Source organism: Thunnus thynnus, chromosome 12 (genome assembly GCF_963924715.1).
Source record: "Thunnus thynnus chromosome 12, fThuThy2.1, whole genome shotgun sequence".
Taxonomy (NCBI): domain Eukaryota; kingdom Metazoa; phylum Chordata; class Actinopteri; order Scombriformes; family Scombridae; genus Thunnus; species Thunnus thynnus.
In genome coordinates, this window is record NC_089528.1 from 11,994,548 (window position 1) to 12,022,141 (window position 27,594).

The window sequence follows — 27,594 nt, forward strand, 5'->3', positions numbered from 1 at the left end:
CGAGTAAAGTCATCCATGCATTTCTCTGTGTTCAGTCATTAGGCTCTGCACTGCACACACATGCAAGCTCCAAAGACACAGTCTAGGTGTTGTTGGTGTAGCAGTTCTGATTTATCTGTGGATGTGTTTCTTCTCCAAAGCTAACGGTTGTCTGTATTTAGAGCGACAACTTGTGCCTTTAAGCGCAGGGAAGTCAAGAGTTGTGAATTGCTTTTGTGGTTGAGTAGATATTACAAGTGCATCATTCCTGATGTTCAGCTTTGTCTGTGTAAAGCAATAATGCTCCACATACCATACATGTATATAAAACCCTAAAAGTCCAAGTAAAACCTAAAACAATTCAACAAGTTTGCATGTCTGAGAGAGAGAGAAAGTGACCAATGTGCAAAGTCTTTCTTCATAAGTTTGTATAAGTCATGATAAATGATGAGAACTGAAAGACGTCTGTCAACAGTTTTGCAAAACTATGTTTAATCAAACTCATGGATGCTTGTGTGTGTGCGTGTGTGTGTGTGTTTGTCTCCAGTTCAAGAGGATGCTGAACCGAGAGCTCACCCAGCTGTCAGAAACCAGCCGTTCAGGGAACCAGGTGTCTGAGTTCATCTCTAGCACCTTCCTAGGTAAAATACCTCAACTTTGTGTAATATATAAGCTGTGCATAAGCATATACTTTATATATGTATCAATCATAGGCTAGTGATCAATCCTTAAATTGCTATTTTGAGCTACAGTGTATTACTAGTTACATGTTACACACATAGAAAAAAGGCTCCTCTCTTGAACCTCCCTGAATATGATAAGAAGGAAAGTAAAATTATTTTTTAAAAAAGAGTTAAAACAATATAAAAAACTGGACAGTTATATTTTGTTCACAGAGAGAACGTGGTGTTAATATTTTGTCTTCCTACATCTGACAGAGAAGCCACATGACATGGACATCATGTCTCCCAGCAAGGAGAAGGAAAAGAAGGACGGCAAGAAGAAGCGGCTCATGTCCCAGATCAGCGGTGTAAAGAAGGCCACCCACAGCCCCAGCCTCGCACCCTCCACCATCCCTCGCTTTGGGGTCAACGCAAGCCAGGAAGGTCTCCTAGCCAAGGTACGAAGAGTGCTGTAGTTTAAGTTTGTCATTTTAATGCTGCACATTCTACACAGTACGCTCTCTCTTGTACAGTATGTTGTCGTGATATATATATGTGTGTGCTTATTGTTCACTGTCAGGAGCTGGAGGAGGTTAACAGATGGGGAATTGACATCTTTAAGGTCTCTGAGTATTCTGGGAATCGTCCACTGACAGTCACCATGTACACCATCTTTCAGGTAACACGTCTCAGCATACTTTCTTAAACAGAGTATGACCCTTGCATAACCTCAAATACAGTAAATAAGTGAGCAAGAGAGTAAACCAATGAATGAAACAATAACTTAACAAGCACATGTTAATAAATGATTGACTGACGTGGTGTGTGATGCGTTCTGTCTCACCTGTAGGAGCGTGAGCTGCTCAAGTCTTTCAAGATTCCAGCAGACACTTTCATTACCTTCATGATGACTTTGGAGGATCATTACCACGCTGATGTGGCATACCACAACAACATCCATGCTGCGGACGTGGTCCAGTCCACACATGTCTTGCTGTCCACACCTGCGCTGGAGGTAGACAGACGTTCTAATTCATCCAACAGAAAGAGCAGATATCTAAATTGATCGGTACCAAATGAAAACAACATACTAGACACCACAGACCAGTCTGATATGTACATGTCTTGTCATGTTGTTCTGCCACGTACACACATATATTGACTGTCCCTGCTCTCTTGTGTGTGTGTGTGTGTGTGTGTGTGTGTTGTCCAAGGCTGTGTTTACTGATCTGGAGATCCTCGCCGCTCTGTTTGCCAGCGCCATCCATGATGTGGATCACCCTGGAGTTTCCAATCAGTTTCTCATCAACACCAGTGAGTTTGCATAGCTCCACAGGGATTATGTAAACGTGCGTGGGTGCAGAGTGTATTTAACTATGCGGATGAGGTGTTCATGTGTGTGTGGAGAAGAGGTTACTCTACATTACTCTACAATAACCTTTTTTTTTTGCCTTCAGACTCAGAGCTAGCCCTGATGTACAATGACTCGTCAGTGCTGGAGAATCACCACCTGGCTGTAGGCTTTAAGCTTCTGCAGGAGGACAACTGTGACATCTTCCAGAACCTCAGCAAAAAACAGAGACAGTCGCTGCGCAAAATGGTCATCGATATGGTAAGACACTTTGGTAGTATTCTTAATTTTGATTGTACAAAGTACTGTACTTTTTCTAACTCAGTACCTTTAAACTATTAATCCTAATAGAAATGATCAATCAATTTGGTTGTTTTGCCTGCAGGTGCTAGCCACAGATATGTCCAAACACATGAATCTACTGGCAGACCTGAAAACCATGGTGGAAACCAAGAAAGTCACCAGTTCAGGAGTCCTACTGCTGGACAACTATTCAGACCGCATACAGGTAAGAACCACTTTGCAATTTAATAATCTTAAATTTGATATCTCATACCATTCAGATGGCTTTTATATCGTCCCATTTCACTTCTAAGTGTAATAAAACAACAAAAAAAATGTTTTTTTTTTATTGGAAATCTACAAACTGTACTTCTGTCACCGCAGGTACTTCAGAACATGGTGCACTGTGCAGACCTGAGCAACCCCACCAAGCCTCTTGAGCTGTACCGGCAGTGGACAGACCGCATCATGGTGGAGTTTTTCACCCAGGGGGACAGAGAGAGGGACAAGGGGATGGAGATCAGCCCCATGTGTGACAAACAGAATGCCTCCATAGAGAAGAACCAGGTACAGTATAGAAGCTGCAATACTTAATTCATAATAATCTAGTAAATCATCTATTTGTGTCAATTCTCAAATAAACAAGCAGGGAAAAAATTATGATTTTACAACAAAAAAAAGCGAGTTAAAGAAAATATCAACATCCTGCCTCTCTCTTTCAGGTGGGTTTCATTGACTACATTGTTCATCCTCTTTGGGAGACATGGGCCGATCTCGTTCACCCAGACGCGCAGGAGATCCTGGACACGCTGGAGGATAACAGAGAGTGGTACCAGAGCATGATCCCCCACAGCCCTTCACCCCACCCAGAAGGCCCGGAAGAGGGAGCCCTCTCTGGGGAAGCCTCAGCACTCGGTGGGGGCTCCACCTCCGCCGACAAGTTCCAGTTTGAGCTGACCTTGGAAGAAGAAGGAGAGTCTGACACAGAGAGTCCACCTGAGGAGGAGGAGGGCTACAGCAGTAACAGGGGGCTTGAACTCTCCAGAACTGATTCTGCTACGACTCGCCGACTCCCCAAAATGTTCACTACTGATGCAGGCAGGACGTTTTCTTTAGACTCAGATAAAGATATGGCAGAAGACAGAGAAACAGACCAGGAAGGCGTCTCTGGGGTGCCACGCTTCAGACTCGGCACATAGCACCAGTCAAAAGCTGTTTTTCTTTTGGCCTTTTTTTGTTTATTTTTCTTGATTTCGGTGCCTCATCCTCTGTCACTCCCCTTCTCCCACCCCAACCAAACACCGCCGCCTCTGGTTTCCCCCCGGACAGGGTGACAGCAAGCCTCGGGGTTGGGGAGTACGGTCGTGCGGGTGGGTGTGGGGGGTGTTAAGAAAGTCTGCGGTTTTACACAGCAGTCGCTTGCACTGGAGAGAGACAGATAGACTGAGTCACTGTTCCAGTAGAGGACAGGAAATCAAGTTTCTGAGCGGTCCTTTGTGTTCTGTGTCTTTGAGTCAGACATACTGTGGATAACGTCCTACAGAGACAATGAGAAGTTAAAAAAAAACTTTTTACCAGCCAACCCAAGGTCTACTACAACAAATGACAGAACTGTCTTCCTCTTCTGGAGTATTTGCAAAGAAAGCGAGGAAGTGATGAATGACACAACAAAGTCTTGTAAGACATCTTGCCAAACTTGCAATTTACAGGGACAATGCTGTTTTGCTTGCCTTTTAATTTTTTTTTCTCTCTTTTGTTGTTTATTCATTGTTTTTCATTTAGGGCCATACACACTTCAAAGCAGTGTAAGCAAAGTAAATGCAGAAAAGAGCAGAAAGGAGCTGTGCATGATTTAATGCAGGAAACTTTAAATGTAGCAGACATTTTGAGTGACTCTATCATTATTATTGTAAACAGCATGTAGCACTCCTTTCAGCTAGTGTTGCACAGTCCATGTAATTGTGTTCAACAGGCAAGTTACTTTAGAAGAAGGATATGATTATAATGAACTGGCTGACAGTACATATTTTAAAGTTTTCAGTTGTTTCCAGCTTATTGTTTCCATTTTTGTAATCCTAAACTATTTTATTGTCAGCAACAAAACTGAGCCAGGGTCAGTAGTGTTGGACAGTCAAAGAATTGCATCCAAAGTAATGTGGGCTGTGCACATGGTGCCTCCTGGTGTTGACAAGTGGAACTGAAGGTCTGGCATCAAAGGCAAATGATTTGCAAGGTTTTGCATAGGCCTACATGGAAAATACATTCAAAACGTATTTAACTGTAGGACTACCCAAAATATCAGTTACGTTTCAGTTTTGTTGCTCGTTTTAAATATTTTTCTTTCATTTTTGTAATTTGAAGTCACTAATGTTTTTTGGGTTTTTTTTTTTTGCATCCTTGATATTTTTGGCACCCATTTTTTATCAGTTTGCCTTCAAGTTTAGCACTTTAGAGTTTTGTTCATAGCTAGCCCTCATTGTGATTTTGAAGGGCTTGAGCCAAAACATTAGCACAATGGAGGATGTTGACTGAGAAACAGTTTGTTATTGGCTGTCATGCAACCAGCACGGACATCATGCAAACACTAAATGCTAAAGTACAGCTATCCATTAAAGTCCATTGTTGTTGCTATATAACGTGTCAAACACAACATCCACCCGTATATATTACTGGACTAATAAGGGCGGCCTATTAGACGTACACGAGTTGCAAAGAAGGATGTCAGCATCGTTGTAACTGTAAAAACCCAGAAGGTTACCAAGAGACAGTTTCCTATGCCAGAATTTTTTCATCCTCTTTCCTCTCATTGATCAATATTTCGCTCTTCACAGGGACATAGTCAATGACAAAACAAGTGCCAAGCAAGCATGACACAACCCGTACTGTAATTTCCATTTTGCCACTGGCTACTTTCCATCAGTGACTGATAAAGTTGGTTGATTGTAGCACCCTGTGTGCCAATCTGACCCTAGTGTCTCTGTTCCTTTTTTTTTTTTTTTTTTTTTTTTAAATCTAACTCCTGTTCAAACAGTAACTGAAACTGATATTGTCTTAAAACAGTGATGTGTTTTTGTGTGTGAGTGAATGACTGGGTTGACTTTTTTTTTTTTTTTTTTTTGGATGTATTTGCTAAGAAAAAACCAAAGCACTTTGTATGGTACTTTTACAGTTCTGCACTTCCAGTACAGTTGAACATGTATAACATGACTATTTCACTGTTTTTCTGTTGGCAAAAGGCCTGGTGGATGAGTTGAATTGCACGGGCTGGACCACTACAGCTCTTAAAGGTTGGCTGTCAGAGGGACTGAAGTTTTTTTTTTGTTGTTGTTGTTGTTGTTCTTTTTATAATTGACTGTACGGAAAAAAAAAAATGTTTTGTTGAAATGCATGACATTGGCTGCCAGATTCAAACAATATGAAGAGTATACGGAATACTTATACAAAACTTAGCCTGTGGAGAAACTTGTTTTATTTTATTACCACGATACAGTAAATCATGTTTTAATGTGTGAACGAGAAGGTTTTTTGTTTTTGTTTTTTTTTGGACGCCTTATTTTCTTTGGTCATAGATGTGTTCACTGACATGCTGGAGTAAAACATGTGCAATCCTTTCTGTAGCCATAAACAGCACCAAACAGACCAACACTCAAGGATGCCTTCAACTCTAAGGACTATTTAACAACAGCTTAACCAGCACAACATGCGAAGATTCAGCCTGACTCTCTGCGTGTCACTAATTGTTTTATTTTGTACATTTTCCTCACAGTGCTTCATGTACAGTTTATTTATTATTTCTATATTATCTGTCAGAGACAATGGAACAGTAGACTTTTTTTAGTCTGAGGTTTAGTACATATGTGTAGTTTGATTTGTGCGAATGTCAAACAGGACAGATTTCAATTATTACTCAGCTTTTTTTTTGTTTTTTTTCCTTCTCATTTCATTTCTTTGTGTCTGCAAATAACATTATGCATAAGCAAAAATACTCACTTTCATGTTTTTCTTGGTATAAAAATAGTTGAGTGACAGATTTCCATCTGTGGTTTTCTGGAACATTTCTCCTTTTTCTTGTCTTCCTCTGTTTCCTCTGATCTGGTCAGATCACGTAATCATGAAGGATCTCACAGTACGTGTGCTGATCTGAGACTTCTTTAATTCATAGTGAAGATGATTTAGTCGTACAGCCTCAACACTCATCCTAGATCAGTATTTCTTTTCTTTGAGATTTTATGAACATGGGTCATGAGCTAAGACTCTGCAGCTTTGACAATCCAAACTCTGCTGTTTAACTGCGGCTGTGTTCGCCCTCTCCAACTAGAACTGTATGCCTTGCCAATAAAGGAAAAACTCTTCACTCTTTGATGTCTTGTTCTCTGCTTTTATGAGGATACTAAATCATAAAATTAAAAGAGAAAAATAAAATAATCCTCTGTTTAACTAAGCACATGTTATGATTTTATATTATTATCATTATTTATATTTTCATTCCAACAAATTAATGATTCAACAAGTTCTTATTGTTTACAATTATTACACACAAATCTCTTCACATGCAGCAGCCTGCTGGTTGGCCAGTCAGTCAAACTAACGCTGTGATGACAAACGATGTTTAAACCCCACATAACTTTATTTTAAATTCTAGTTTCCAAAGATACTAAATATATCAGGCTGAATTTGGGGAAAATGTGTATAGAATATGCAAAAGGTGCAACCATGAATACATGGAGTTTTGCAGTTTGAATAGGTCACACAGTGTGAACATTATATAGCAGCTTCACTGAAGAGGAAGATGATACATGATAATGTCAGACAGTTTTAAATGAGGTGATTTTAACAACCTGAGAGGAAATAAAAAGGGAATATTGTATGTTAAGCAGTGGTGGAACATAACTAAATAAATTTACTTAAGTACTGAAATACAGTTTTGAGGTAGATGTATTTGACAGCTGTACTAGTGTTACTAGTTGCTTTGCAGATTTATATTTTACATACAAAACATATTATCAACCCCTTAAATATAATTATTTGTCATAGATGTATCTACCAAACAGTATAAAAGTAAAGTAGTTAGAATAAGCTCCACCTCAACCAGCTATAACATTAAAATGCTGCTGACATGTTAATGCATCTCAACCAATCATATAATACTTATAACAAAACACTGTGATGGTCATTCTACATAACATATACTACTTTGATACTTAAAGTGTATTTTGCTGATGATATTTAATAATTTAAATACTTCTTCCACTACTGATGTTCTGTTCTGCTCTCTAACGGTTCACAAAAACATATTTAACATTGTTTCATCACCTTGAAACTCCATGACTTAGAGTTTGGACTTTTAGATACTTAAAGTATAAAAAAAAATGTCCTGGAGCTCTGATGGAGCTTTATTACTAATAATGTCACTGTATTAACTGCTGTGTCAGGTGCGTAAATGTGCACAGCACTTCTTTTGTTTTGGTGTGGGCAGAAATATGTGTCACTAGAAACTGAATTTGAATCATTTATATTTGAATTTGAATTGTTCAATTTTAACAATTGCATTGAAAAACTGAATCTGAATAGCATAATTTGAAATGGATTTTTTTTAGCTTGGAACTAAATCCCAATAAAGTTGAAACTGAATATGATATATGAAATTGAATTCAGTTGCTCTGAAAGTGTGTATGAATGAAATGAATGAAAATATATGAATATCTATCTGAATTGCAAAACACACAAACATAATCTATATTTAGACTAAATCTCTCGAACATTTATTTTACAGGGTGAATGCGATGTACTAAATGCTAATACTAATGCAATATTTATACACAACTGTCCTTTCAATTTTAATGACATTATGAGTTATGGAGGCCTTTTGTACGTCACAATCGAATCTGGCTTGCTTTCACTTTTCTCAAAGATCACAGGAACAGCAGCACCTTTTTTTCCCCTCTCTGTCAAGCACTGACAACTTCTTTAAGCAACATGCCCATCCTGGCTCTGGGTGGGATTCTGGGCAATTTGGTCACTAAATTTGTGAGGAGACTCCTGGAGCCTTTCCTGCACAGGGAGAGAGAGAGGGTGACAGAGATGATGAGAACACTTCATTCTCTGTCAGACCCACTGACCAAAATCCACCTTATTCAACAACCAGCACCATGTACATCAGATCAGATAAGCACATAAGGACTACGTTACCTTTGAGGTGGGCTACGTCCCACTATGCAGTCTTGATGAGTGAAGGAAATGGGCAGAACATAACCAACCTGTTGTATTCTCAGTCTCACACCATTCAACAGAAGGCTACAAAGAATAGTATCGACAGGTATTTAAAAGGGCTGTATTCATTTATTTATGGAACTAGTACAGCTCAGGTGGAGCGTTTTTGACATGCAGATTTCTAAACTGAAAATATGAGTAAAACCCAATATAAATTGTAGTAATATAATTTTGACTCCAGTAGGGGGACCAGCATGTGTCTGCAACCAGTGGTGTGGCACAAAGCTCTGACCGGGATCCTTGCATATGCAGCCTCACTGGGGTCCCTTCCCAATTTTACTACTATTTTATTACTTTCCCAATCTCCTTCTTGTGACTTGTGACTACCATCTTTGTTCAGCTCAATGATGACTTTCCATTCATTATTTTGTTTCGTGCTGTTTCTTGACACTACAGTAATTGTCAGCCTACTGCTTGAGGCTGTGTCTGAGATTTTTACTCTTTTGAGATTGTCATCAGAATCCTCACATGAACTACTTTATCTTTCAAAGTTAGCCTTTTTTCTCCTTTTCTGGTAGCGGATCTGTTGCCAGTTGATTCCACTATAATCCCAATCATCATCTAAAGTCTCTGCAATGATTTCTACATTCACGACACAATTGTTGCAGATCTGCCAAAACCTTTCAAAATCGCTTATCCTCTGTTCACACCGCTCCACCTTGACTTTCAGATTCCCACCTGTTTTATTCCTCTGAAGATACCTTCTTGTTACTCTGGTTATTTCTCATACAAAAAATAGCAAACATGTCATTTTTTATGTTAGGGTATTAAATATTTACATGTTTTAGTTTATCAGATTTCACACAGCTGCCTCTGCAGACACAAAAGGCTTTATACTGCTTTTTTAGTCACATATAACATGTGGAAACACACACTGAGGTGGAAAATCAGTGGAGTGCATGAAAAATGCATGAAGAATCTGACTTAAGTAAAAATACATAAGTATTAGCAGTTTGATGTAATTAAAGTATTGCAGTAAAAGTAGTGGTTTGGTCCCTCTGACTGACATGATTATTAATACTAAAGCATCAGTGTGTAAGCAGCATGTTACTGTTGTAGCTGCTGGAGGTGGAGCTAGTTTCAACTACTTTATATATAGTTAGCTGGTTTAGTTTAGTGGTTCCCAGCCTAGGAGTTGTGCCCCTTCAAAGGGTCACCAGATAAATCTGAGGGGTCGTGAGATGATTTATTTCTCATACATAAATCTATTTTCAGGTTTTGGAATTATTTTTCAATTTGTGGTCAAGGGAAAGGTTATCTTTTCTGCGTATTGGGTTTTATTAAGGTCAGAAGAATATTTGATAAGGAAAATGTGTGTGATTTTGCAAGTTTTCCACTTTTTTTTTTTCACACATACGGCAGTTGGATGTGTGGGACCCAAACAATGAGGAGGTTAAGCCAATATGAACAGAACAGAACACAAGGGTGTGATTATTAGCTCTTTCTTATCAATAAAAATGATTAAAGCCTCTCAATAATATATAGCAAGGGGCGGGGGCGGGGCTCTGCGCGCTTGAGTGGCCGCTCTTCTCTGATTGGTCAGTTGTCCTGCCAGTCATTCTTACGCCGGGGCTGTCAATCACAAGCAACTGCAGGTGCAAAGCTGGGCTCTGGGCTAGCCGCTGCAGCAAGGCTGAGGACAAAACACACATTTCACGGTAAGACCTGCTCTCTTTTGTCACTGCGGTGCTCTGTGCAGCAGCGACAGATAGCAGGTGGATCATTTGTCGCTTGTGAGATCTGAAGAGACTGAAATTTTAGTGGTAAATAAGGAAGAGTAACCTTCATTTGACATAGCTGGGATGCTTAGCTAGCTCCTGCTGCCACTTATAAATACTGGTAACGGTGCGGTGTGTTAGCATTAAAGGTTGCGATGCCTGGTTGCATTTTTAAAAGGGTGAAAATCTGTTAAACGTATTACGGCCACCTCTTTAACAATCGCTTGATCGTTTATTTTGCGTAATGTAATATACAACAGCACGTATTGTGTTGCATATTCCTGCTCTCTGCTGCTAACATGATGCCAGACTGTCAGTATCAGGCAGCTAATTACACCTTCAGTAGCGAGCTGACGCTGATAAGCTCTGTGTGGATGTGAAGTGTCGTTTAAGCCGTTTAAACTGGGGGCATGTTGTGTTCACAAACAGTCGCTGACAGTTATTCTCTGTCTTTTTGTTTGCTGTGGCCTACAAGGTAAATTCTGGTCAGCCATATGGTCATTCATAATTGGCTGGCTAGCCGTGCTTCCCTGCCTCCCCTGGATGGGAAAAGATAGTCAGTTTAGCTGATGCTTAGCCCGTTAAGCCCCGTTACTTCCGTCCTCTTATCTTTTGTGGGGCTTTCCTTGTCCGACCAGTATTATTGACACACATTGAAACACTGGAGGCTGTGTGTGATTATTGGCTGCTTGTGTTGACACAGCCTCTCGGCGAAACGGTTGCATCATTTTATCCCCTGATTAAGTTATGTAAATGAGGCTGCTTCCTTGGGAACCATATGGAGTAGTCATAGAGCAGACTATGACCTTATTTAACTCTGCCGCTGGTTAAAGTATACATATGTAAGGCTGTTCAACACTAGCATATGAGTTCAGATGGTTTTCTACTTGTCTGGTTGAAGAATGGTGCTGATCTGCGCATAAGTCTCTTGGTATCCTTTGCAGATGTTCTTCATAATGGTAATAAGTGACTGCTAACACAGGGCCTGTCATGATGTGTTTCATGGATGCATATGTGAGTTTGGAAGAGAGCAAACCAGCCAAAATAGTAAAGCAATCAGTCTAGCAAATTCATTTGATATTTGACCTCGCTTGCTACATACTTTCTGCCTTGAAAAAGATGTGAAAATGCTCACATTTGTTTGTCAATTCAGTAAAGAAACACTATTAAATATGTTGTCATAAACAGTCCTTTCCTCAGGCTTGTTTTACATCTTTTAACCCTCTGAAATATGCCAGAAATGTTGCATATATGTGGTATAAGGTAGTTTTGCCTTTTTTTAGATAGTGATAGTAGGAAATGATGAGGAGAGAAAGAGGGATCGGTATGAGATACGTGATGACATACAACAAAGGTCTGTTGGGAGGGGATGAACTGATGTGCAGTAATTAACTGGTCAGCATCTTAAACCCTCAAGCATAATGTTTTTAATCATTATTTCTCATTTTGTCTACACAGTGTTTAAGATATCTGTGACTCAGAGGTGTTGACATTAACTTATAGCTCAGGAAAGTGATACCTAAATCTGCACCGTCTGTCAAAAAATCGCTTCAGAGGGTGTCTAAAAGTCATATCATAGGTTTCATCTTGCTAATCTGGATGTCACACATTTCTTTCTCAAAGGCCTACTGTGTAGTTTGTCTTGAAACACTTCATCCACAGACTAATTGAAATAAACTCTGTATGAACTGACAAGGGATGTGTTGATCTATCTTGTGTTTTATGAAATAGTAAAGAGGCAGGATTGTTCATTTTCTTTATTCTTTTTTACCAGCACTGAACAGGAAATGTTTCAGCTAGTTGCAGAGGAAATGTACTTGTATGACGCGCTCACACCTGCACAATCTAAACACAAATACAACTACTCTGCTATAAATACCACTTTGGTGACGTAAATAGTGTGGAGTTTTTGCTGACACTGATTTTAGATTGCAGTCGTGTTGTATCACCCCCCCCCCCCCCAGTTTCCTCAAGTAACTTCTCTAATTGATATGTGATCTCTATCCCTGTAATAGATGGCGTCTGCAAATGCCACATACGGACAGAAGGAGTCCTCGGACCAGAACTTTGACTACATGTTTAAAATCCTCATCATCGGCAACAGCAGCGTAGGAAAGACCTCCTTCCTCTTCCGCTACGCAGACGACTCGTTCACGCCGGCCTTTGTCAGCACAGTGGGCATCGACTTCAAGGTCAAGACCATCTACAGGAATGACAAGAGGATAAAGCTGCAGATCTGGGTGAGGAAGTGAACACGTTCACACGTTCACACGTTCACACGTACAGATGTGCGGAGGTCATCAGGTGCAGATCATCTAGCATTTTCCCAGAGCAGCTCGAGAGGTGTGTCTCGAGATGACAGTCCCGATCACATCCAGGGTTTTCTCTTCCATAGCTGACACTTAACTCTAAAGTTGGGGAAAGGAAATGAAAATTCACCGCTGTCCTGAACTGTGCAGTCTAGAGTCATTGAAGAAGGAAGGGTGTAGCAGCAGGAGAAGTCTATGGTTACACACTTATTTATTTTACATTACATAATTACAGATGTTGCGATCAGTGTTTAGGATCCGTGTGTCGTGGCAGGAATTTAGTGTACAACTAACAGCACAGACATTCATAATCTATATAATTCAATAATCCTGAATCAGAATTGAGGTAAATTTCCTCTGTAGCTGCAGATCATCTTCAATAGGAGCGCCTGTTTTTCATGCAGCCCCATCACATCTCTTGTTATCACGCATCTGTATTGATTACCAGCTTTTGAAATGACCCGTCCCGTCCCCCAGAATCACTCCATCTGCTGTGTAATGAAAATACCCTTGAAGTGTGCTTAACATGAGCCATAAAGCCTGACCCCGGGACCAACCGCTTATTACATGTGACACCAAAGGAATACCTAATGCTCTCGGGAGTTCGGCTGGATGTTAAATCTAAGCAATCATCAGGAAGGCACAGGCACAGCTATAAATTCTTTGCAGGTGTTTGGTCACAATGATCTGCAAGCAAAAAAAAAAAATACCAACACAATGCTGACTTGTTCCCTATTCTGCTTTTAGTATACATGGATATGGCAGCTTTTTAACTAGAAATAGTCTTCCTCAAGTGTGCAGGGTTTTTTTTATTTTTGTCTGCATGCTAAACCTGTCCTCTTCTAACAATAATAAATACTCCAAAATAACTGTATGTGTGTTTGTGTAGGACACTGCTGGCCAGGAGCGCTACAGGACGATCACCACAGCCTACTACAGGGGAGCCATGGGTTTCATCCTCATGTATGACATCACCAACGAGGAGTCCTTCAACGCTGTGCAGGACTGGTGAGACACACTTGAATATATTATACGACTGTGTGAAGGTGGAAACGTGACAATCCGCATCTGATTTCTTTCATTTTCTTGTAACAGCATGAATAGTCAGACAATCAGACAGGTTTTTAGACAAGTCTTCTGTTTATTCCAGTTAGTGAAAAGACAGATGAAAGCATTAATATTATATGTTATAATCACCTGTTTTTTGTCGTACTGCATGCTTGTATAACAAATACTGTGTAAGCACTTTAGGTTAAAGTTGAACCAGCAGCAGGATAGGTGTTTTCCCCAACAGTTTTTCATTTAAACAATCACCTTTTGTTTAGTTACTCAAATAAGTGGTTTCGATAATTGTGCCAAACTTGACTTGTTCGAAACCTGTCTGTTCGCTTGTGTTATTTGCCTTGTTGACTCTTGTGAAGCTATTTTTAGTAGCCTCAACAATTTTTTCCACACCTCAAAATGAAACTGTTGATTAAAGCATCATTATAACCACTAACGATGATGGTTGTAGGAACTGTTTCATTTTTATATAAGACAAAAATGCAACATGTGTGTACCATCATCCACTGCTTGAATCAGCCTATTAAAAAAAAAACTGCTTCAACATCCAAGAAATGTATTAAATATGCTTGTAAAGTTCAGTCAGTGAACCAGCTGTTTAGTAAATGCTAGTTTGAACACTCTGTATCTTCCAACAGGTCGACTCAGATCAAGACGTACTCGTGGGATAATGCCCAGGTGCTCTTGGTGGGAAACAAGTGTGATATGGATGATGAACGAGTGGTGGCTACAGAGAGGGGCCGGCAGCTGTCAGAGCAGCTGGGTAAGTAGAGTCGTCATGGGGTCTTTAGACGGCGGAATAAAAACTAGATACCATGTCTCCGTTGTTGTTCCACTCTGTGTTTATCTTCTCTCATTAATGATTACATATAATCATGAGCCATAAAGATGTCCTTTTAAAGAGAGATTATGTAGAAAAAAAATAGTGAAGTTCAGAATGTTTAGATTATATTGAAACTTGTCGGCCGTTTTGGAGGTCATAGTTGTTGTAAGCAACTAGTTTAGTATCACTTTATAATGCAGCGTTCTATGTTTAACATACCGTGCTGTATGTCTTCATGATTATACTTTCCAGTGTGCCACTTTAAAAAAATAATTTCACCATGTTTCAAACTGATGCTACAACAAGTCAGGCAGCAATTACTGTAAATAACAGTTAGAGTGCAAATGCAGCTATGCACATGAGTCATATTAACATGAGTCTTAACCAGGCCCATGTGTCAGTTTTAGAAGATAATGAGCGCTTTTAAGTTGCAGAGTTACAAATGGGCCTTTTCCACCACGGAGACATATAATAATAACAATACCTTAAGATGTAGCCATTGTCACAGATTTTGCTGTTTCCACTGAACTCCTTCTGCTTTTAGGGGGAGTTCCTGAACCTAAATTTAACTTTCTGAGCCATTCAGTCAACCTCCCACTGCATGTGTTACTGATGTTTAGAAGTAATCATACGTAAACATGAAAGAAATGAAATACTATTCACATTTGTCTTTATTGTGTATGTATATATAGTCCCTCTCACAACTGCACTTGCCTTCCAAACAACGCATGACAAAATAGGTGCTGCCTTTCAGTGTTGCCATTTCAATGACGTATATTCAAAAAGTTGTGGTTTGTAAAACACTGTGGAAACACAAGACAGAATCCAGAACCAACTCCTCACAGTTTTTATAGGTTTACAAGTTCAGGTTATGTGAAGCTGCAGGTTTTAGACACATTAAGTCTTCGTGGCGCATATGTAATGTCAAATACATGTCACCTGATGTTACTGTGACATATTATCGTTTGGTCAGACTGTAAGTTAGATTGTTACACTGTTATATGCAAGTTGGTTGTAATGTGACTCAATTTCAGGGCAACTTTCAACAAGGTTTGACAGTTAGGTTTGACCTGAAAAGAAAATGTTCTTCAGGCACTCAGAGGTGTAAACGCTGACCGGTTTTGACCTCACGCAGTCTTCATCAGGCTGTAAATAGTAGAAAAACAAGATGTAACATGATCTGAAAAGATACGATTGACTTTTCCAAGACTTTAATAAATGTTGACACTAAAAAAAAAAAGAGAGAGAGAGAGAGAGAGAGAGAGAGAGAGGGGTTACTCACAGTCTTCTTCAGGGCATGTAAAAACAAGTGACAGCTCACAGTTTTTACTTGCCCAGAAGAAGCCTGTGAGTTGAAACACGTAAGCACTCAGCCTATTTATTAAAGGCTTTTTAATTTATGCAAAGCAGCCTCTGTATTTTTGGGCTATGACTTTTTGTTCACAAAGCAAAACACAAGTCTAACCTCTCTCTCTCTCTCTTTTGGTTTCATATGTCCTTTGATCTAAAGAGCGCCTGGTTTTTGATACCGGCATTCATGAACTATCACTCCTCTACGCTGATCTACTGGCATTTGCTCCTTATAGACTTTAATAAATGTTATTTAAAGATATTTTGACATGTGTGATACAGAGGGAGTAATTAAGCATATTTGAGCTGACCGTAGCCTTGATGTGTCCTGACATGATGAGATAAGTGGATTAACTGGATCAGCATTGGAGTGATAGGTGTAACCACAACGCGTCTCTGTTCTGTCATCCTGGCAGGTTTCGAGCACTTTGAAGCGAGCGCTAAAGACAACATTAACGTGAAGCAGACCTTCGAGCGGCTGGTGGACATCATCTGCGAGAGGATGTCGGAGAGTCTGGACAACAACGACCCGACTGTCACCGGGAATAAACAAGGGCCACAACTCAACGAGCAGCCGCAAAGGTCCCATCAGGATTGCGCTTGCTAAACAACGAATGCACACACACACACACACACATACACACACACACACACACTCTGTCCTGCTGTCCTGAAATCCACACACAATTTCAGTTATTTTTCAGTTTGTCTCTCGCTCTCATACGCACATACACGCATTTATTCCACACAACACACAGCCATACAGAGGCACACAAAGCTGGCTGCTGAGATTCTGTACCCCTCTCACTACACCAAGCGCACCATCGTCTCCAGCCAGCTTTTCCCAAAGCTTTGGTGTTTGCAAATTAATATCACCAGGAAATCTCTCTTTTTTTTTTCTTCAGTAATACAGAGAACACATGATTATACTTACTTAGTCAGAGGGGTGACGAATGTTTAACAGAGAAACAATCCCAAGTTCTTTTATACTTGTACGTGTATACACACACACACACAGACACTATGCTGTATCTTAACAGAATTTTAAAAGGCCAGTCAAGGCTAGGACTCTTATCATTCCGCATTGAGGTGTTTGTAATTGGGTTTAATTGTAAAAGGCTGTGAAGGAGGGACATTTCACTGCCCCGTCTTCTGCAACCCTCCAGTCCCCCTCAGCACAAACGCCTCAAACCTAAATGGATATAAATCATATCAGAATTTTTAGTCCCGTTGAAAATCTATGTTTGTTGCTGTGGATAGAGTTGCTGTTTTTTTTTTAAACGTTTTTGAGTTGGTTGGGTGTGGTTTTTGAGCATGTGAAATCACCGGTCCGTCCTAGTGTTGTGACTGAGTTTCTACGAATATTAAGGTCTGAGTTTGACGTCCAAACAGGGTCATTTGAAAGTTAATCTCTCTTTCAATTTTAAAATAAACACAACACTCATGCATATCAGTTTGCTAGTTGAATCACATCGTTGTAGGATTCATGTTAGGCCCTTTCCCAGATTTTAAGTTGTTTTTGTTTTTTTAACTTCTGTATTTGAGAGCAGTCTGGATCACAGTATCAGTCACTTGGCTGATCTGGTCAGTGTGGTTTGGTGTTAGGAGCTGCATAGCCTCTTGGTGCCGCTAAATTTTAAATTTATAGTCTTGTTTTTTTTTTACTTTTTTGTTCAGATTTTTAAGACATACAACTAAATAAAAGGATAAGGGATGATATGAGTGTATAAATGTTTGAAAGTCCATAGATATGCATTTTAAGATGCATATATATTATATATATATATAATTCAAATATACAATAAGGATGTTGGATTCCTACCTGTGCTTTAGTGAGAGGTGCATGTTGTTGATGTTGCTGGTTGACTGGATGGTTATTTGTATGAGCTGTTGACGGCCTATTCCTAGTCTGACTTGCAGTTTGAGTACTTAAAGGTACCAAGTGGAGCTAAAGGTTTCACATGTTAAGCTCATGGCCCCTTCTCATTGTATTAACTTTCATTCTCTGCATACAATGTGCAACATGCGCTCACTAGAAAGGCATGTGATTCAGTATGAGCACTTTGTGCACCAAAGACCCACCATCTCCATCAACTTCCAAAACTTCTCTGTTATCATAGTGGATATTTTCATCTTTTATGTTTGGGGGAACATAATGTTTCAAGCATGTTAAATGTGGAATCTAAAGTTAGGGATTCGTCTGCTCGTGTAAACAGTACAAACCTCCTGTAAGTCCTGCGTTCACTGATGCGCCGAGGCATTCAAAAACACACACACACACGTTATTTTGAAATGTAACTTATTTATTTATTTTATATTATTTATAACGTAATTTATTTTTCAGATGGTGTTCTTCTAGATTATGCGTCGCAATCTGCTCTCTACTTTTTAAAGAGATGTTCAATAGTATTCAATTGCTTAAACTGTCCCAGCTTTTGACTGAAATGTACACGTGTTTACAGTGAATATAAAGCTTAAGATGCCTCCTGAAGAGGAAAGTTAAACATTCCAGTGAACTTCTTATCACGTCCACACGGATTTAGTGGGAAGTTTGTTTGTCTTTTGATATCAGTTATGTAACTTTTAAGACTTGGTAGTGTAACAGCAGACTGTTCTCACAGAGCAATAGCAGTTCTTTCTTCTCCACACCCAAATATCAGCAACACAACCCAGCTGAAGGTTTGAAACACACACACATACTGCGTGTGGGTGTGTGAGTGTACAGTTTGTTTTAAGTTCAAATGCAGTCTCTTAATAATTGTTCTTTCCAAAGAAGTCTCGACATAAAATAAAGAGCCAAAAAAAGAAAAGAGCTTGTTTGACAAACCTGTCTGGTAGTGTTTTTCACTCTGCAGTAGCTTCAGAAAGGGAAAATGTTTTGGGAAGTAAACTGAATACTCTGAACACTTCATTAAAAAAAAAAAAAAAGTTATTCTTACTGCATTTTCACTTTTGACTTTTTGTTGTTGATTTTTGTTACTTTATTTATTGTGTTTTGCTACAGCTGTAAACCTGCAGATGACTTAGGAACAAGCACCAGTCCTGTTCAGCTCTCCTTCTCCTCCTCCTCTTCCTCCCTTTCCCGTCATAAATCTGTAAATAGGAATTTTCTGCCCTGTCGGGTATTTAGTTGTGTGAATTGTGCTGTAATTCTGTAATGCCAGATTTGCTAAAACGAGGAATCAATAAAGAAATTCTACAAGCTGGAGTTGTGTTGAAGTGCGACAGTTATTTCCAAAGATAAGTGATTTACAAAATGTGTGAATATGAGAATTGTTTTATGTTTTCTTTTGCCCACCAGATGGCAGAATACAGCAATAATGTCTTGTTTTCTATCCTCAGAGTTGTTTGACCATCTATGGTTTGGTTCAGCTTCTCTATTGCACTTAATACACCCACAGTGTCAAACTATGCAAGAGAAGATAAATGTAAAGGTTTGAAGTGCATTTAATCCCTCGAAAGTTCCCTCCAAACTGTGTTTCAGTATGAGACAGAACACATCAGCTGTAGTAATGTAGTGAATTTAATAAATGTCAGGTAGAGGCTTGAAAGTCCATCACACATGGATACATGAGGCTTCTCAGCACTTACACATACATTCATGGAAGTTTGGCGCCTGAAGAACTACACAGCAGCCACCATCATGAAAAATACAATGGTTACTGTACACAAAAGCTACAAGACATGCAGTGTTCATGTTTTTTTGCAAAAAAAAAAAAAAAAAAAAAAAAGAACAACAAAGAAATAAGACCATATGTAAAATAAGAAATGTTTCAGTAAATAAAAAATATATATTTGTCATTGCTAAGTGCTTGTAAACAAGTAAGGCATTATATTACACAGTGGATGACAGCACTTGGTGACACCCTGGTGTTTGGTTGCACTCAGTTGAGACTGTCCAGCTTACACACAGATAGATGCTATCCTACACCAGTCCTGGATAGCACTTTGCTACATGGCTTCCCAAAAATTTAGGGCAACAAAAGTCTGTTTGCTGCATAACACTGCCATCATGAAATCAGAGGAGGCTGCAGCTCATACCTGCTGCTATAAACCTGTCATTTTCCAGTCATCGCGGCCTGGTCATTTCTACACAGAGCGGTATGTTTCTCAGGTACAGCTTTTTATCTGGAGGGTGCATTTACATTAAGTCTCTGATACACTTAAGGACAAATGGCTTTTTAGGTTATAAAAGACAAATCCGCCTCACAATACAGGCCTGTATCCTTAGAGCGTATTTGGAGCTGCAAAAGACATCCATGAAGAGCACCATGGCTGGAATTTAGTAAGCCTGGACCTGGTTTGGTAAGAGCTGGCATCCGCTGCTGACATGGTTCATCACCTTCTGCTTCAGCTGGGCCACTTGCTCCCTGAGGACGCTGGCTGTGGAGGCCAGCTCTGTATTCTGCGTTTTCAGGGTCTTGACCTTGTCCTCCAGCCGAGAGATCCTCTCAAGTTTTCTCTTGCGGCATTTGGAGGCGGCTATCCTGTTACGCAGCTTTTTCCTCTCGGCCTTGATGCGCTCCTGGTTGTCCATGTCAATGGGAGACAGAGGAGGGCTGTCCCCGAAGCTCTGCATGTCTGGTACCGTCTGAGGCTCGTCCTTAACCACACCGGCGGACTGGAGACGTGACAGAGCCGCCGCCGCAGCGGCCGCCTGTTGGTGCGCGCTGATGTGAGATGGAGGCGGCGGGAAGGGGATGGTGTCCGTGGAGTAATTGATTGTGGTGGCTCCGAGCGGACTGGCCGCATAGCCGTTCAAAGTGGTGTACACAGGAAGGTCTGACGTCTGAAGTCCTGCGGCGGATCCAACCGGGTTGGACGATCCGAGGAGCTCCAGTCTATCCACCGAGACGCAGCCCGCTTCGCTCAGCTGGTTCTGCTTGTGAAGATCCTCCAGCGCCTTGACGAAACCCTCCGCGAACTCCTGCTCGTCACTGCCTGACTTCGGGTAGAGGAACTGGGAAGTAGGGTTGGTGGTGCCGACCAGACCGTTGGACTGGATGATAAGGCGCTCCAGGTCCGGAGAGGTTAGTTTCAAGAGTCCCAAATCCGGGGAGTTCAGAAGTCCGTCTGTGTCCCGGAGCGGGTTTGATTTGAGCTCGGAGTTCTGGTCGTCCAGGTTCAGATTAATTTCCTTCTTCATCATTGTGCTCTGGGAATAGATGCCGGAGAGCCTCGGAGTATTCACCACGGTGCCTGGGTAGAGGGTTGTTTCCATTCTACACCCTCACATGAGGGAGTGTTGAATGTTACGCATTAACGATTGTTGAACAGTCACATCCAAACATCAGGAAATGAAATGACCCTTCCTTTCTGTGATCTTATTTCCTTATCTCCTTGTTGTGTATCAAACCGTATCCGTCGACCACTTTGAGCCGTGTTGTGCCCGAGGGTCTCTGATGTGTCTCTCCTGCGCGCGGATGATATTGTCTTTTCCCGATGGCACGACTGCTATGCGCAGCGCCAGACCTCGCTCGCTTTCTAGCCCTAAAAATTCCATTATGTCACTCCAGAGCGCGGAGATTGGCCCAAAATGACGTTGGTTTCCGGTTCAATTTGAATAAGGGGCCGAGCCGGTCTTTATTGCCATGGAGACTTTAGGTAAACTACAAACAGTGCAATGCATTGTGGTTTGATGTCATAGCATAAAAAAGCTCAGGGTCGCCAAGAGAGAGCAGAGACTGGGCGGGGAAGGTGTAAGAGGCGAAGGCCAAGGAAAGGAAGAACTGAGGAACAGGCCTTAGCGAAATCTTCCTTAAACTCAGGCAAACCAGTTTGAAAGTAGAATATAATAGATTAGTTTTACATTAGATTCGATTCTACAAGTAAATTCACAAACAAATTAGTGTAATCTGAACTGCTCCATGAGATTATTCTAAAATCTTAATAGAATTTAGAAGTATGGGCTGAAGTTATCTCCACCATTCACACTGCTATTTACTTCTCTATATCAGACTAATGCTATAACACAAACCACTGGATAACACCTCTTCAATGGTTACATTCAAGAGAAGGCTTGAAATGAGGTGTCGCAACTCCTGAAAGTGCTTCTAGGGAAATTGTGAAGTGGAAAAGGGAAGGAAACAGTGACAGTAGAATGAGGAAACCATGTGTTCTCTGTGATTGAAAGTAAAAAAAGCACGCGAAGGTTAAATGTCCGTCAGTGCCTGCTGAAATACAAACACATTAGGTTTCATAGCTTTAGAGGCAGATGTTGAGCTGCCTAAAACCTCTTTAGGCTATACAATCGTTTCCTAAAAATGTGCTCTTTTGTAGTCTAAATGATAGATGCAGAATACCTACTACACCCAGACTACTAGATGTCTGGTAGAATATGATATAATGTGGTGATGACACAATACAATACAATGTAATATAGCATAACACATTAGAACACAACATCCAGTACACTAGTGTACTAAATCTGGACTAGCACGGGGGCTGTGCGGTGGAAACTACAGTAGAATATTGTTATTCTGCCCATACACAGTGAGAACGTCAGCAGACTGTCTGCATCAGCACCACGGAGCAGAGAGGGCATCATTAGTTTCCATGGCAACACTGACATAGCGAGTGACGCAGGCAAGATAGAGAGGGAAAGGTGAATGGGTTGAGGGAGAAGGGAGGGCTGTTAGCGACTGCAGTGCAGGTTGTGTAGGTGGTCAGTGGAGGTGTTATTCAGCGTGTGCGTGTGTGTGTGCAGGGAGAGAGAGAGAGAGAAAGATGTGGTTCAGAGGCATGAATCAGTGTTGATTCTGTATTTTAAATCCTTCTCATATTCATCCAAGAAGAGAGAGAGAGAGAGAGAGAAAAAAAAAAATCCTCCACCCTATGGAGAACATATTTTCTCCACTGTGCCAGTTCGGAGCCACATAGGGAGCAGTGTCCAGAATGTGTGAGTCATTTCGCAACCCAGGGGTGTGGGCCGCAGCGTGCACTGAGAGTGAAAAAAAAAAAAAAAAAGAGCTGTTCCCTGTAAGGCGATATTAGATTAACTCTGCTTTCATGACAACAAACTGAGAAGAAGGTTTTTCCTGTAAACTGCAGGGAGTATGTCGGAGAGGTTGTGTAAGATACAATTTCTCCTCCCCTCAGCCGGAGAAATGTCCTTTGACTTTTAATTCTCTTGGGAGAAGCTAACTGGGCACTGCATGTTCAATTTGCAGCAACGCCCTGTTGTCACACTCACGCCGTCACAGTGCATACATTCACACCTGGGAGCTGCCCAGTAAAAACCACCGAGCGGCTGCACTGGAGCAGCTGGATGGGGGTTAAATGTTCACTCATGTGGGCTTCTCAACCTTTCTCTCTCTCTCTCTCTCCCCCTTTTCTTTTTTTTTTTTTTTTTTTAATTCGCTTTAGCTGCCCAGTCATAAACCTGCTTTCCTAACCTTTAATATGCGAGTGCAGTGCAGATGCTTGGTTTTCATTTTCAGTACACATGTGGCTTGAATTACATCCTATTGCATTACAGCTCTTGGATTAAAAGGATCTGTTTTCATTCTCTCCTCCCCATTATGGGAAACTTGTGGTGTAAATGTGAGGAAATTCATGAGTCTTCTTTTGCTGATCATTCTTATTTCTTAGTGTTGTTTCAAACGCATTATTTGTAAGATGAATTGCTGTGGATTGATTGATGCATGCCAGTGCAGCAGATGGCAGTATTATCCGTTTGACTTTAGTGTGTCATTTCCTTTCAACTCTGAGCCAGAAGAAGACAACAGCGAGCGTAAACAGTCCTGAGAATCTTGTTTGAGGGGGGATTTGATCCCCATATTATAAATATATGACAAATCGTGTCTTAGCAACCAAGGATAATGGCCAATAAGAAGAAAGTAATAGTGACAGGTGAGAGATTTTCATTGGATAAAAGGACTGGAGAGAGTTTTGTGTTAAATGATGTCTTTATTATAACTACAGTGCTGTTACAGCTCAGTTTTCCACTTAAGTCTGAGCCACACAGTTAATTTGTGTCATGTGATTTAACTATTATGTTGATATTCTAATTGTGTAATGACCCTGCTTTAAAACAATGATGTTCTACAGTAATGCTGTCAGGAGAGAAGCTCTGTTTGCGTAATGGAGGAAAAAGAAGAAGCCTGAATGAAAAACTCCTCCACTCTCACCAACAGAGAGAAAGAGAGAATTCATTCTGTGCATCTACTCTGTATCATGTGCTTGTTGGCAGCTAAAATTAATGTTTAACTTGATCCAACCTTTAGACTTTGAGTTAAAGGAACATACTTTACATTCACCCTTATCACTTTTCTCTATAACAGATAAGCATGCTCATTGGCATTGCGTATCATTGCAGCCATTAAAGAACCATCTGTGGTCATTTCTGATACTGTTTGTTTTTCTGCAGGGTTTGAGCCCTTTGGAGAGTATACGGTGAACTCCAGCTGGGTGGCGGTGCAGGTAATCAGTAATTAGCTTGTCCATATTTAACAGAGGTGCCAGTTAATGGCTTGCGTTTCACAAGCTTTAACTAAATATATTGATTTGTTTCATTGAACACACACATTAATACTTTGAATTAAGGCATTCACACTCTCACCGAGTACAATGACAACAGTTACTCAAAAACAAAAATAAAAAAATACCATATAAACAGAGCAGATGGCACACCACTTATAAATATAGCATTTAATAAGGGAAGCGAATTTCCAAATTTGCATTTAAGAGGATTTGCATTTTGAGTTTATTGTATCTAACACAGTAAAAGTGTAACTGATCCTGTTTGACATTACTGTCATTTTCAGTAATGTAGCAATATGATGATTATGATGAAAAAACTCCATGACATGCATCAAAAGTTACAATAAGCATTTCATTTTCCCCTGTGCAGTTTTAAGGATTTAAGGGAGTTATTATTTCATTTATTATTATTGTTGACCTGCAAAGCCCTTTGAGACTGTAACTGCAATAAAAGACTGTATTCAGTGTACTGTATGTTTACTTTGCTCACAGGAACTGCAGCGATTAGGGCTGGGTGAGGCAGTAGACCTTTATGTGTGTGAGGTGCCTGTTGAATACCAGGCTGTTCAGAGTCTACTCCCATCTCTGTGGGAACAGCACCAGCCTCAGGTAATACAGGAAGTATACAATACATACATGTGAAATGTTGCTAAACTCAATTGATCAAGCCAAAATAAAAGCCTTACTAACCTCATCCACCTCCACACATCTGCATCTTTTATCCTTTGAGCAGTTAGTGGTCCATGTTGGTGTTTCTGGGTTAGCTACCACAGTCACTCTGGAGCAATGTGGCCACAACAAGGGCTACAAACGGCTGGACAACCACGGCTTCTGCCCAGCTTCCCAATGCTGCACGGAGAGTGGCCCAGACTGCATAAACTCAGTCCTGGACATGGATACAGTCTGCAAAAAGGTCAATGACTCTGACCTCGGGGTCGCTGTATCAGTGTCTAAGGATGCTGGAAGGTTAGTGATGTCATTCGCAATATTCACACAATTCAATACAATTATTGAATTCAATGTGCATATTGGTCTCAATCTACTCATACGCCTTTTTCACAGCAGTCGTTTTGACTTGTCACAGCAGGAAAACCACAGGTGTTACACATAACATTAACGATGGTTCCGTTCTATTTAAGTGTCCCAGTAAGCCATCGTTAATTTTATTATTTACACCTGTGCTTTTCTTACTGTGACATATCACACTGTCTCTCATAAAAAAGGCCTACTGGTCTCAACCTAATCACTGTGTCTTGACTTGTTTTTAAACCTCTACTATAATATGAAATTCAGTAATAACAAAAGTCATTTTTCGTTAGAGTCATTATTAGTTGAAACTATTGCCACCGTTATTTTATATACAGAAAAATGTATTATTAGTATGCAGTAAGTAATAACATGATTCCCTACAATCAACAGCAGTGTGGTCTGACATGGCCAAAATATATTGGTGATATACAGGTTTATTCATCTTATAATAAAGATATGTTAGCTTTTTCTTCTCCAGTTTGGTCTGTGAGTTTCTGACATTTCTGACATCTTCCTCTCACAAAATATCTACGCCCACACTCACCGCAATTAATTTTAGTTTGTTTAATGACTAATCATGCTTTGTTTTCACAGCCAGAGGCACCTACTGTTTTGACTCACAGCCTTTGTCACATGGATTTCTCTCTGGCTCTCACTAACTTGTTTTCTCTTATCTGTCTGATAACGGTAAAATGTGATAACACAAACTTTACATAACCTAACGTCCATCCTTTGGCCCGCCAGGTATCTGTGTGACTACAGCTACTACTATTCTCTGTACCTGGGACAGCGCCGCGCTGCCTTCGTCCATGTGCCTCCGCTAGGAAAACCCTACAGCAGCCAAGACCTCGGCAGAGCCCTTCAGGCCATCGTGTGGGAGATGCTGAAACTGCTGGAGGTGAAAAATACTGAGGAGGAGGAGGAGGACACACACAACGAGCACTGCAACCACAAGCATCAGTAGCAGCAGCATGCCCACTCATGCCTGACTCACCTCAGTAGACACATCAATGAGCAAGATGGACTGCTGGCTTGTAGTAATGTTTTAGTGTGATTCTTGAGGCAAAAATTATTTTTTATTTAGCTGTGAGACTTATAATGCAGGTAGTTATGAATCGAGATAGTGGACTATTAACTCTGGAAATAAAGGGCATGAATTTCACATTTATTGTCAAGAATTGGGTGCTTTTAAATGCTATTTCAGTGCCAATTTTAAATCACATGGTGTATCTTAAATTTTACAGTTGTACAAGTCTGTTCTGGACACAACACACTGACTACAACATCTGTTTATTGTAGTCTGTGTGTGCAAGTTTGTGTTTGAATGTGTGTATAATGTGCAGGAGTAGCTGGCAACCAGTGAGTGTTTGTCATGTCGGCCTCTGATCTTCCATATAACTGTGAAAATAGATGTCAACACAATAACGTCTATGGACATATTTATGTTGCATCATGTGAAAAGAGGGATGTTTTGACTATATCAACATGTAATTGGTAGTATAAACACAATAGCAGCTGTAACTACAAGCTATATATGGTCACACACTGTGGGATTTCTTTACACTTACACTAACTTGCCACTAACTTGAGTCTGTCCTCACTATTTCAAGTATTTCTGTTTTCTTCAGTCCTGTTTGTAATGTTTGGTTGTTGTCTTGGAAATATGCCGTCATTCCCTTGTGTTGCTTGTTTTGCACCAGAGAAATGTGATGACTTTGAAATGAGCGCAGCTTAAAGTATAATTGAATAATCCACACTTATGATGATTTGTTTATCTCAGGGAAAGTATTGCACATGCAATCAGCATTTGTTATTTTACTAATTAGATGTTTCTGTCTCATGCATGTAGTGCAGCTTTGCAAGGCAAAGCCAGCTCAAAGCTGTGTAAAATTAAAACATTCCACACTGGGTTTTTTTCTGTCCTTTTCAGTCTGAAATCTGCTCTCCATTTGCACATTGCTGAAGCATTTATGCTCTTTTTTGTTACTCACATCCACAAGACAAGCTGATATTCCAATGTCAAACTCTCTCAAGGTTTTGGTCCATAGTGTCAGCAAATCATTTTAATGTTTTGGTGTGATACTGTGTGATATATAACAAAATCCTCTGACAAAATCAAAGCAACATGTGTTCACTAGAATCCTTTAGATTGTCTGTTAGGCTTTGAGTTGTTTTTATTTGATGTGTGTAACATCACTAACACTCCTCTTAGAGACAACATAAAAAATGGTGAAGGGCTTCAGTTGCAACAGAAACATGTTATGGTGTTACTGTACAT

The 27,594-nt window shown here is 40.3% G+C and overlaps 4 protein-coding genes across 9 annotated transcripts in view; 3 read left to right on the plus strand and 1 right to left on the minus strand.

The window, feature by feature from the left end:
- Window positions 1-6,631, plus strand: part of pde4ca (phosphodiesterase 4C, cAMP-specific a) — a 45,047-nt gene extending 38,416 nt beyond the window's left edge. For all 6 annotated transcript variants that reach the window (XM_067605502.1, XM_067605503.1, XM_067605506.1 and 3 more), the window contains 9 exons: window positions 527-620; window positions 918-1,099; window positions 1,222-1,320; window positions 1,492-1,656; window positions 1,856-1,955; window positions 2,099-2,253; window positions 2,378-2,500; window positions 2,659-2,841; window positions 2,997-6,631. In XM_067605502.1, coding sequence (XP_067461603.1) covers window positions 527-620; window positions 918-1,099; window positions 1,222-1,320; window positions 1,492-1,656; window positions 1,856-1,955; window positions 2,099-2,253; window positions 2,378-2,500; window positions 2,659-2,841; window positions 2,997-3,473 — 1,578 coding nt within the window. In that variant the 3' untranslated portion in view covers window positions 3,474-6,631. The remainder of the gene's footprint in view (window positions 1-526; window positions 621-917; window positions 1,100-1,221; window positions 1,321-1,491; window positions 1,657-1,855; window positions 1,956-2,098; window positions 2,254-2,377; window positions 2,501-2,658; window positions 2,842-2,996) is intronic.
- Window positions 6,632-10,086: 3,455 nt separating this feature from the next.
- rab3aa (RAB3A, member RAS oncogene family, a) lies at window positions 10,087-19,014 on the plus strand. Its single transcript, XM_067605515.1, has 5 exons — window positions 10,087-10,202; window positions 12,278-12,502; window positions 13,461-13,579; window positions 14,272-14,396; window positions 16,223-19,014. The coding sequence occupies exons 2-5, from the start codon at window positions 12,278-12,280 to the stop codon at window positions 16,411-16,413; spliced, it is 660 nt and encodes a 219-aa protein (XP_067461616.1). The 5' UTR covers window positions 10,087-10,202; the 3' UTR covers window positions 16,414-19,014.
- A 297-nt stretch (window positions 19,015-19,311) lies between these two features.
- On the minus strand, window positions 19,312-21,299 carry LOC137194003 (transcription factor JunD-like). The gene has a single exon (XM_067605512.1). It carries the CDS (start codon window positions 21,025-21,027, stop codon window positions 20,089-20,091), a length of 939 nt encoding a protein of 312 aa, XP_067461613.1. The 5' UTR covers window positions 21,028-21,299; the 3' UTR covers window positions 19,312-20,088.
- Window positions 21,300-22,498: 1,199 nt separating this feature from the next.
- LOC137194008 (pyroglutamyl-peptidase 1-like) lies at window positions 22,499-27,226 on the plus strand. The gene is made up of 5 exons (XM_067605517.1): window positions 22,499-23,657; window positions 24,175-24,227; window positions 24,780-24,896; window positions 25,021-25,253; window positions 26,061-27,226. The coding sequence occupies exons 1-5, from the start codon at window positions 23,627-23,629 to the stop codon at window positions 26,278-26,280; spliced, it is 654 nt and encodes a 217-aa protein (XP_067461618.1). The 5' UTR covers window positions 22,499-23,626; the 3' UTR covers window positions 26,281-27,226.
- Window positions 27,227-27,594: the final 368 nt, after the last annotated feature.